The sequence below is a fragment of the Hibiscus syriacus genome, unplaced genomic scaffold (genome assembly GCF_006381635.1).
Source record: "Hibiscus syriacus cultivar Baekdansim isolate YM2019G1 unplaced genomic scaffold, ASM638163v2 tig00110462_pilon, whole genome shotgun sequence".
Lineage (NCBI taxonomy): Eukaryota > Viridiplantae > Streptophyta > Magnoliopsida > Malvales > Malvaceae > Hibiscus > Hibiscus syriacus.
The window spans coordinates 159,608-171,924 of record NW_024062747.1 but is presented as its reverse complement, the minus strand read 5'-3'; the positions used below and the strand labels follow the sequence as shown (position 1 = coordinate 171,924).

General features: G+C 34.4%; 2 protein-coding genes across 2 annotated transcripts; one reads left to right on the top strand and one right to left on the bottom strand.

The window, feature by feature from the left end:
• Nucleotides 1–4,908: 4,908 nt before the first annotated feature.
• LOC120126786 (transcription factor HEC2-like) lies at nt 4,909–7,279 on the bottom strand. Its single transcript, XM_039144881.1, has 2 exons — nt 7,156–7,279; nt 4,909–5,537 (listed from the first exon to the last, which is right to left on the bottom strand). The coding sequence occupies exons 1-2, from the start codon at nt 7,277–7,279 to the stop codon at nt 4,909–4,911; spliced, it is 753 nt and encodes a 250-aa protein (XP_039000812.1).
• A 260-nt stretch (nt 7,280–7,539) lies between these two features.
• On the top strand, nt 7,540–8,155 carry LOC120126841 (protein RALF-like 34). The gene has a single exon (XM_039144910.1). The coding sequence runs from the start codon at nt 7,601–7,603 to the stop codon at nt 8,000–8,002; it is 402 nt and encodes a 133-aa protein (XP_039000841.1). The 5' UTR covers nt 7,540–7,600; the 3' UTR covers nt 8,003–8,155.
• The last annotated feature ends 4,162 nt before the right edge of the window (nt 8,156–12,317 follow it).

Below are 12,317 nucleotides of genomic sequence, written 5' to 3'. Positions count from 1 at the left end.
AATGTAGATTGAAATCAACAAAATCAACCATTACATTTCAATCAATTAAACAAGCACAAATAAGGATTATGTTAACATCAATTAAACAAATCAACTTTTACAAATCACCTTTTACAAATCAATTAAACAATCAAAAAATAAGCAATAATTCTTAGAGAAAATAACACTTCTACTATTGAATCAACTTTTGCAGCCATACATCATTTTCACGCAGCTCACTTCTGAGATTAACCTGCATAAAAACATTTGCTCAAACAACACTTTCTACACATCTAAAACCTACAAACATCAAATTATTGAATTCTAGGTACTTAACCAAACATTTTCAAACCACAAGCCTATAAACATACCATTGTTTATGGACATTTTTATAACGCAGATGCAGGTAGGCAACGTCTCGTATATATCGATCTAGCCATATAATGTCGAAACCACAAGCCTACTTCAGCTCTATCTATATCGGTGGGAGGTAGATACTTTATACTTCCTGTGATCAAACGGTCCAACGCCAAGCATACGAGAGGACCACAATCCCCTCTGGGTCCTTTCGTTTGTTGTGGTGCGGTCTCGTCTCTGCTAACTGTAATATTGAGCTTCTTTGGCTTCTTGTTTCCAGAACGAGTCCAATAATTTATCGCATCCAAGAATTTAGCCAAATAAGAGCTCCATCCCTTAATAATATATCTTAAATCAGCCAATGATATGTAATTTATCATGCTGTCATATACTATTGCCTTAAGGGATGGGATCTGAAGCTCGACGAGAAGCCAATGGTTACGTTCCAAAACAGGGATAAACACCTGCAATCATAAGTAATAATTCATTCATTTGCGCACTTATTTATGAATACCTTTAAACTCAATCTAAAATAAACACTAACCTTATCGACCTCCCACCATGCAGGATAAAGTTTAGCTTGTCCAATGCCCAACGCAAATGATTTATCTCGTTGATTCTTCAAGTGAACGGCGTTAAAAGACGTCGGCATAATTGTATATCGTGTATTTCTTTTATTTTCCTTAAGTTTCCTAATTATTAGAAGACGTGACACCCACGTATCGATATGTTGTTTTACAAAAAAGACATATATTAGTAACTTACATAAATTTACAAAAAAATAATCAAATTAAAATATAAGAAAAATATAAGACTTACCCCTCTATCGAAATAGCCATTGTCTTCGACCCCTAATAATACGCCCCACCAAGACCGATCAAGCAACAAATAGATATCATCGTTGAGCTTGCATATGTCAGTGAAACACCCATGGCTTCGCTCATGTAGATAAAAATCAACTGCGGTCTTAGCCCAAAGGGTGTTATCCAGAATTGTGTCCGGTAGTTGTTTCCTCTCCACTTCAGATACCGGTATGGCACTGGCCGGTAACTCATACGAGAGCTAACTTGAATCCATCATGTCCGGCACGTCAGAGGGTTTCTCAAGAATCCTACATATGACGCCATGTGAATCGGGCTCTTGAATGGTGGGAGGGACCTCTTCAACGATGATAGTGGCCTCTTGAACGGTAGGAGGGGACTCTCGAGGAATGATAGGGGCCTCTTCAACGATAGGAGTGGACTCTTGAGGGATGACAGGCGAGTCGGGCTTCTTCTTGCGGTGTCTTCGTACTATTGGGGTATACGGAGACTTAATAGCACGTGCACGCCGTCTGATGCGTGAACTCTGTCGTGCAAGAAAAACCCGACGTAAAGCATCCACCTTATCGGTCCGCTAAATAATTAAATACAAATATCAGTAAATAAACATACATGATATTTAAACAGTGAAAACAAAGACAAATATATTTCAAACTTTCAACCAAAAGACAAAATAAAGACAAATATTAACTTCACAGTGTTAAAGAATACACAGTTTAGCAGAATTGGCAGCAACCGAATAAATTTACTTCAACCAAAAGACAAAACAAAAAGACAAATACTAACTTCACAATGTTAATAAACAGTTTAGCAGTATTGGCAGCAACCGAATAAATTTACTAAGCAATCTAAGTGAAATGGTTAATTTAAGTGAAATTACGAGTAAATTTATCATCAAGTTAAATATGGAAAATCTTAAACTTACCTCGTTGCGTAGAGTATGAACCTCATTCTGCAACGATACTAACATCTCACGTAGAGCGGCAACCTCACCACGTAAAGTAGACACCTCCACACGCCATGCACCATCGTTATCGCGTAGAGTACCGATCTCCTCATGCAAGGCATTGACCTCATCACGTAACTCCCTTGACTCATCCCGTGGAGGTGGAGAACAGGGAGATAGAAGTCGTGGCATCTTTGTCGGTCGCCTATCATGAGGTGATGGTGGAGAAGAGGCTCGATGATGTGACGGGATAGGTGATGGCTCTCGTTGTAGAGGTGTATAGTCGGGTCGATCAGGTGATGGCTCTGGGTGAGGTGATGGCTCTCGAAGTGGAGGAAGTGGAGGTTGCTCATCATTCGTGCCATCAAGAAAACGCTGACTAGCTTACCACCAATCAGTGGCAAGCTCAGCCTCCGTGGGTGTCAGTCTCATTAATGGAATGTTGGCCTCCTAAAAATATAAAAACTCAAACAAAGTTAAACGTCTACTATTAATAACTTGTTTATATATGATAGTATTTGTGTTAACTTACATTATTTATTGTCGCATATGGTATTAAGTCTTCCCAATCCAACAGACGTTTCCTCTTCCAGGAAATAGCCCTGGGAATATCATTTGAAGTTTTTATTGCATATGTCTTCATGGCGGGAAAGGCCTCGAATATCCAAATCTACAAACAATAATAACAAACATTAGTAATTGTTAAATAATTAATTATAATTTTGAAAACATTATATAGAAATTCTTACCTTAAAGGCCCAAACAAAGCCTGACAAAGTGTATTTCGACCCATCGCCCCGCAAACTTTTGCGGTCATCAAAGGCAGACGACAACTTAGTCCAGGTAGCTTTCCATATACGAACCCCACGGAAACAGATTCCATGCATTTAGGTCCTCTACCAATAATATTAGCTCCTGAGGAATAGGTTGTCTGGCCTCTCTGCCTAAAAAGCCGGCATATAAAAGTAGTAGAAGGCATACTCGGACAACATCGACGTCATTCATCCGAGTAAAATCATATTTCTTATTAAACAATTTCTTCATGTCATCGACGTGTAAGTTCGGCTTCTCTATTGACTCATCAGGAAAAACCCTGGATAACTATGATGGGCGGGTGATGACGAGTGTACCGGCCTACATCATCGTGTCCGAATCGTAGACCAGTGATTAAGCAGAACTCCTTCCGCCCAAAACAAGTATACGCCGGTGGAAAATGAAACCATATCTCTTCCTCACCACATTGTATACTGTCGGGTAGATCGCTAGTCATGGTCTGAAGCCACAAATGGGTCAAATTAGCATCTCCACCCGGATGCTGTACTCTCAGCCATGGCCCGAAGCAGGTTTCTTCAAACAATTTTCTTTGTGCAGGTGAAAGCTTCGAAGCAATTGTAGTGGCTAGGCTAACTTTATTCCTTAATGTCAATGAAGCCGTAAAAATTTCTACAAAAACAATAAACATACCAAGTTAGATATACCAAAAACTACACTGTCAAGATATACAAAAAACAATAAACATAAATAGTAGTTTATTCTTGAAACTAAAATTTGCAACACTGTTTTGTCTTTTGGTTGAAATGAAAATCACAACGAGATAATGAGAATCGCAACGCGGAAATGACTATCGCAACGAGAGAATCGCAACGCGAAATGAAAATCGCAATGCGATTTTGGTTTCGCGTTGTGATTTTTATTTCGCGTTGCGATTCTCTCGTTGCGATAGTTATTTCCGCGTTGCGATTTTCATTCTCGAAACTATTCTTCTTCTGCATTACTTCAACCAAAAGACAAAACAAAGACAAATACTAACTTCACAGGCTAAACAGTTTAGCAGTATTGGCAGCAATCGAATGAATTTAATAAGAAATCTAAGTGAAATGGTTAATCTATTATTGAAATTACCAGTAAACTTATCATCAATCTCAATATGAAAAATCTAAAATAATGCAAAAATTTCAAAATAAAATAAAAAACTAACCCTCGGAGGTGATTTTCCATTTCTGAATGATTGTGAGGATTTTTGACTGTGAATGGTTGTGAGGGATTTCGCCGGCGATGGGGACGGAAATCTTCGGAGATGGGGACGGATTTCACCGTAGAGAGTGAGAGATGGAGATGGGACTGAGTGTTGTGATTTTAGGTTTGAGGTTATGAGTTGCGATTACTGTGGACGGTTCAGTTTCTGATTTATTAAGAAAAAATTCGTGTTTGGATTTTGAAAAAAAAATACGCGTTAATACGAATGGCGCTATGTAAATCGCATTGCGATAGTAAGCTTCGCATTGCGATTTACTTATTCGCATTGCGAATTGGGAAAATCGCAACGCGAAATTGGAAAATCGCATTGCGATAGTCATAATCGCGTTGCGAATCTGGAAACTGATTTGCGATAATGGAGATCGCGTTGCGTTGCGAATTAGCGATCGCATTGCGATTTTGTTGGTCATTTTGGCAAATCCGAAAAAATTTGATTAAAATCATATATTATATGGGATTTTTGGTCACGGAGGTTATTTTCTCTATATATTATCCCTGTACCGTGCATAAACAATAGAAATACTGGTTACGTTACTGTTTTTTACAAGATATTTAGACAAATATATTCACTTTACGTCCATTTATAAGATATTTTGTGCATGTTTTGCTGACATAAATGCTTCAATGGCACCTTATTTTTTTGGTTAAATTAATGAATATATAACTTAAACATTTATATGGGCGGCAAGCTAGATTATATGGAGAATCAATATTCAGAATTTATAATCCGACAAAGAACGCATACAATGAAATTCTCAGTAACAAAACCTAAAACATGCATCTCTTATCTAAGCCCACATTAGCCATTGCTGCACTTTGAAATCCAACAATGTCCATTGGTCTGTTAACGCCAGCTTGTCCCGAAGATTGCACCTGTCTTTGCAAGAATTTGACATAATGAATAGCTTCGTCTAACATCGATGCAGAGTCCATCTTAGTGCCTCCTGGAACAAGTCTTTGCAGTATCCTTATCCGCTCCCTGATCCTTTCTCTTCTATGCCTAGTGACCACACTCTGAGGATCTTTAGAGATCTTAACGTTCCTTCTCTTCGGAGGCTTGACGGATTCCGGGTCTATACGAATCGGCTGCATCGCTGCTATACGAAAGATCATCTCCCTAGTTTCTTCCATGGAGTTTACCTTATCGACTGAATCGTTGAACTCGTTGCTTGAGGCCATATGATCGGGTTCTTGAGATGGGGCGTTGCCAATAAATGATAACGTGGAGGGCGAGGTCATCAATGTCGTATTAAAGAAGTGATTTTCAGCTGGAAACGTCGTGGAAAAGCTCTGGAAAGAAGGCTCGGAGAATTGAAAGGGAACCTTTTCCATTTGCATCATCATTCTCATCATATCCATGTGATCTTCTGTTGAAGATTTCATTATATCAGCATCCACTGAATCTCGCACGAGCTTTTAAATATTCCCAGTTTTTCAAAAGAATTACTCTTTCTAAGCGTGCGTGCGTTGGTTGAGAGAAGGATGCGGAAGATTGAAATGATAGATTTACGAAGATAATGAATGGCAGAGGGATGGGGGAGCAGAGAGGAGCTAAAAATAATTAGGGTTTTTATCAGATCTATGTAAGAGCAAAGAGAGAAGGAGAGGGGAAAAAGTGTATTTAAAAGTGCTGCAATATCCTACAGCAACTGGCTATACCATTCTAAATAAATATACAGATAAAGTATATCATAAACTATTAGGCTATGTTAAAAAGATATTTTTATTATCAAATTTTTAAATATTATAAAATAATTATTAAATATATTAAATTATTCTAAACAATACATTGTAAACAATGATAAATTTTGATAACTTTAATAAGTATCTTATAGTAATATATAAATTTAATGAATGTTCAATAATTGTTGAAGAATTTAGTGATTAATTTATAATATTTAAAATTTTATGAACCAAAAAATTTATTTTTGATATATTTACGTTGATTGTAACATTTGAATTGTAACCGTCATTGACGGTTCATCCTATTCTATTTGAATAAAAAGTTACGGTCGATAAATTTACTAGTGATGGCAAGTTGAAGATGATAAATAATGTTCGTTATCTTTATGTAAGAAGAGGGGAAAAAAATATAAAATTCCTCTCTTAACCTCAGTTGAGGGATTTTATAATAATCCTTAATGTTGATATCAGATCTAAGGTCATAATAATCATCTCAAGATATAATATTTTGGAGGCTTCTAAAAATTTCAAAAGATATCATATATTCCATGCATTTCAATGTTTAATAGGCGAAAGAATAACAGTAAAATAATTATCTTCAAAGGAATTTTAGAGGTGGTTTAACGAGTTTAATAACTTTCATATACTTGTTTTAAGTATATTATGTACTATATACGATTGATGAATTTTAATTTTTGTTTTAAGTTTAAAGTAGATTCATATTTAAAAAATCTTAACTCTCACTCGAATTAAATAATATAGTATAATTTAATACTACAGCCAACATCAACACTTGTTTATAGGATAAAATATTTAGAGTTAAAGCATGCTCTATATCTCATTCAAAACATCACTTGATTCACGAGCTAATAAATATATTCTAGTTAATCATGAATAAATATATATTATAGTTAAATATATGATATTATATTAATAAAAAAATATTTCTATATCGAAAAAAATACAAATTATTTAGGAAGAAAGCCTTATTCAGCGACTTACGACAAATTTTGTTTCGACACAAAAGTTAAAAAGCTAATAAGAAAGTGGGCCCCATTTATGATTTTGGAATATTTTATGTTAGCCCTTAATGTGGGTCTAACTGTATTCAGTCATCATAGCAACAGATGGGTTACACGTTTAGGCCCACAAATTGGACGGATTGGATTAAAGGAAGTTGTTCAATTAAGGCGCGTGAACCTCTTTCTTTTTCCATGGACAATCCCCATTTGAGTACTGAAATGCTTTGCTTTGCTTTGATACATAAAAATAATACTTTGTGGACTAACATGGAAATGTTTCAAAATTCAGGGACTAAAATATGATTTATACCAAAAATTAACGAAGGAATCAAGCGGTCCAATCTAATCCCACCACCTCTGAAGCGTCCCGCAGAGTCTTTCTCCATCATCCCATCCGTCGCATGTGCACCATGTCTCCCTATCATATGCCACATTCCAACTAAACACTACTTCAACGACATTGATTGAGCCAAGTATGATGGACCCACCAAACATAAAAAATTTAACGCCTTAAAACCAATCTAAAACCATTAACCCTAACATACAGAAGACGACAAGCTCCTTGTGTTGGTCCTGGAACCAAAGCACGCTTTAATGGATGGCATTGATGAAAATCACAGCTGTAAACCAATCACCTCTCTGCTCATCGTGACCCCATTTGTCCCCTTAAACCAAACTCCCCACAAACCTACTATCACTACACTACTCCATCCCCTTCCTCTTCTTCAACAAAGCTCTGCAACTCGTTACTGACAATGGCTTCTCGATGTTCACTTCTCAGCAAGCTTCTTTTGCCCCTTTTCATCGCTTACATTGTCTTGTCAAGATCGAAAGTCGAAGCCCAAGTTGAAGAGAGAAGCTTGAAGCTGATGGATGATGCTTTGGAATGGCCGCTTTCAATGTTGCTTTACAGTGACTTAAACGACGACGAAGACGACGAGGAGATGGAGGGTGAAGATGGAAACGGATATGGTCGTAGATCTTTGTTTTGGAAGAGGATGAAGTATTACATTTCGTACGGCGCGCTCTCGGCTAATAGAATCCCATGTCCACCGAGATCGGGCAGGTCTTATTATACGCACAACTGTTTCCAGGCTCATGGACCGGTTCACCCTTACTCTAGAGGGTGTTCAAGGATCACCCGTTGCAGGAGATGAGGCTAATCATTAAGGACCAAACTTTTTTGGATTTTGCCTTTTTTGTGTGCTTTTCTTCTTCTTCTTGTCTTAATGTGTGGATTAGCTATATAACTATGAAATCGTGGTGTGTAATTTGGTTAAACTACTTTATTAACGTTACGGTAGTTCCTTTTGAATTTCTTTCTTTGTTGTACCTTTTGTAAACAAACTAGATCGTGTGCAAGCTCATGCAAACTTGAATTAGAAGCTTTTGGGTGGGTAATTATTGAATTTGGTTTCGGTAATGGTACTTGTAGGTTATCGGTATGGTTGGCAGTATTGATGGTGCATCTAAGATAGAGCTGTTAACGGGTGGTTCTGCGGTGCGGCGCCTAAAAAACGGCTAATATACGGCGTGACCGGTTAAACAAGTGACCGGTTAAAATTTAGACCGGTTATGTTATATTATTTAACCGGAAATATTATAAAGTACAATAATATACTAGGTAGCGCTTATATAATGTAATAGGTAGCGCTTATATTTATCTATTTTATAAGTAAACCGGTATATTTATACCGATAGCATTGTAAATTTACCTATTACATTATATTATATTGAAAGTGTCCATACTTTTTATAAAAAGGATCGATACTTTAACAGTGTTTCATGTTTTCCACCTACAATATTAATTTAATAATTTCATTTGCACAAAAAATTATTTGATTGTTTTGATATTTTATAAAATAATATTTAGAATTTTTAATTTAATAATAATATATATCGTAACGTAAGAAATAAATCATTAGACGCCTATAATTACTAAATTAATATCTTAAAACTCACTCAAAGGATAACCTTAAGAACACTTGAAGAAGCAAGAGAACAACTATCCAAGCAATCAAAAAAGAGAAAATCCCAACATGATAACAACCGAACATATCATATCAATGTTCAAACTCAAGTTGTAGATTTTGATTTCCTTTTGCTTGGCATCATATGATATTTGGATTTTGATTTCCTTTTGCTTGGCATCATATGAGCTTTGGATTTTGATGAGCATCGGAAGTATTTCAGACTTATGATTTGGGTGGTACTCAACTTATGATTTTAGTTGCTATTTGTTACATTTCTTGTATACCACCCAGATCATACGCCCGAAACGTTTCTGACGCTTTAAAGTTGACCAAAAAATAAAATGGTCGGGATTTCCCTCGCGTTTTATACGTTGAAAAAAAACAATGGAAATTAGGAATAATCAATGATAACATGCATATTGGCTTGGGCTAATATTTATAGTGGAGCCGAAATATATTGAAATTCAAACTCAAATTGAAATTTAAATTCAAACTCCAATTACATATGAAATGAATTTGAAATGCAGTGTTAAATTGAACATGAAAATTGCATAATTGATTCATACTGTTCAAGTAACATGCTTTATGAACCATTAAGCTAAAAGACAATATTGATTGAGTTCAAAGCTGAGTTGTGAGTTGATGGAGTTGTCACACTTGTCACATGGTTGGAATAAAGTACTCACATGCGAGATAGATTGTTTTGTTATACATAACCCATCTCAACGAAATTAATCCAAATAATGTACCCATAACAATGTTCAATTAATGTACCCACAACAATGTTTAATTGATTTGTTGTTTAATTTTCAATTTGAATTATTTGATTTAATAATTTCATTTGCACAAAAAATTATTTGATTGTTTTTATATTTTATAAAATATTATTTAGAATTTTTAATTTAATAATAATATATACCGTAACGTAAAAAATAAATCATTAGACGCCTATAATTACTAAATTAATATCTTAAAACTCACTCAAAAGATAACCTTAAATTAATGTTTTCCACATTGAAAAAATTATGGACACTTTTATAAAAAGGATAGACACTTTACAATATAACCACTACCTATTACATTATATAAACGATACCTATTACATTATATAAGGGCTACCTATTACATCATATGTTTACCTATATTGAAAGTGTCCATACTTTTATAAAAAGGATCGATACTTTTTTAAAACTTATGTAATTTATGTTTCAATTTTTTTAACAGTGTTTCATGTTTTCCACCTACAATATTGATTTAATAATTTCATTTGCACAAAAAATTATTTGATTGTTTTTATATTTTATAAAATATTATTTAGAATTTTTAATTTAATAATAATATATACGTAAAAATAAATCATTAGACGCCTATAATTACTAAATTAATATCTTAAAACTCACTCAAAAGATAACCTTAAATTAATGTTTTCCACAGTGAAAAAAGTATGGACACTTTTATAAAAAGGATAGACACTTTACAATATAACCACTACCTATTACATTATATAAACGATACCTTACATTATATAAGGGCTACCTATTACATCATATGTTTACCTATTATATTGAAAGGTCCATACTTTTATAAAAAGGATCGATACTTTTTTTAAAACTTGTAATTTATGTTTCAATTTTTTTAACAGTGTTTCATGTTTTCCACCTACAATATTGATTTAATAATTTCATTTGCACAAAAATTATTTGATTGTTTTTATATTTTATAAAATATATTTAGAATTTTTAATTTAATAATAATATATACCGTAACGTAAAAATTAAATCATTAGACGCCTATAATTACTAAATTAATATCTTAAAACTCACTCAAAAGATAACCTTAAATTAATGTTTTCCACAGTGAAAAAAGTATGGACACTTTTATAAAAAGGATAGACACTTTACAATATAACCACTACCTATTACATTATATAAACGATACCTATTACATATATAAGGGCTACCTATTACATCATTTGTTTACCTATATATTGAAAGTGTCCATACTTTTTATAAAAAAGATCGATACTTTTTTTAAAACTTATGTAATTTATGTTTCAATTTTTTTAACAGTGTTTCATGTTTTCCACCTACAATATTGATTTAATAATTTCATTTGCACAAAAATTATTTGATTGTTTTTTATTTATAAAATATTATTAGAATTTTTAATTTAATAATAATATATACCGTAACGTAAAAAATAAATCATTAGACGCCTATAATTACTAAATTAATATCTTAAAACTCACTCAAAAAGATAACCTTAAATTAATGTTTTCCACAGTGAAAAAAGTATGTACACTTTATAAAAAGGATAGACACTTTACAATATAACCACTACCTATTACATATAAACGATACCTATTACATTATATAAGGGCTACCTATTACATCATTTGTTTACCTATTATATTGAAAGTGTCCATACTTTTTATAAAAAGGATCGATACTTTTTTTAAAACTTATGTAATTTATGTTTCAATTTTTTTAACAGTGTACTACGAATTTAAAATGATAATATACTTGTAGTTATTGTACATACCTAAATATGTACTGCGAATTTAATATTGTACCCACCCTTTAACTACCACTACCAATGCCACATCCTATTGAAAGCAGCACGACAGAAACATGTTCAAAATGAACCTTCGTTTACATATCCATCAACTCCTGGAGCACTGAACTTGCACAACAAAATTTTTGCCATGGATAATACTGATGTAGACAATGTTAAGCCAACCGAGGAATGCCATGAAGTACATAATGTTGATGAATCTGACAGATTGGTTGGTCAGCTCTTCTGTTCACGTGATCAAGCTTGGCACTTTTACAAGGGATTCGCACGGGAACATGGGTTTAGTGCACGTAAGGGAACAACACGGCTTGACGTGGAAGGGAATGTGAAGACACAAGAATTTTGTTGTTCCAAAGAAGGGTTTCGAGTATCAAAAGTCAATACTGTTGATCGTCAACGTGCTCATACGCCAGTCACAAGAACAGGATGTAAGGCTAGAGTCGTAGTTACAGCAACAATACAAACGATCAGTGGGTTATAAGTAAGTCTGATCAGAAACATAATCATGCATTGTGCACATCTGCTATGACACCATTTATGCGTTCTAATCGAGCTGTAAGTAAGGCTGATATCGATGAGGCAACAACATTGAAAGAGGTCGGTGTTGGCACGTCACAAGTAATGAACTATTTAACGCAGCAGGCAGGGGGCTATCATAATGTTGGATTTACACATAAAGACCTCTACAATGCACTTCAAAGAGGTAAAGCAAAGGAAATCGTCGATGGGGATGTGAATGCGCTTATTGCCTACTTTGATTATAAGAAACATGATGATCCCGGATTTTTTATGACATACTCGGTAGACGAATCGGGGGCATTGTATAATCTTATTTGGTCGGATTCTACATCGAGATCGGATTACACATGCTTCGGTGATGTAATTGCGTTCGACACAACGTACAAAGATAATTTGTATGGTCGAC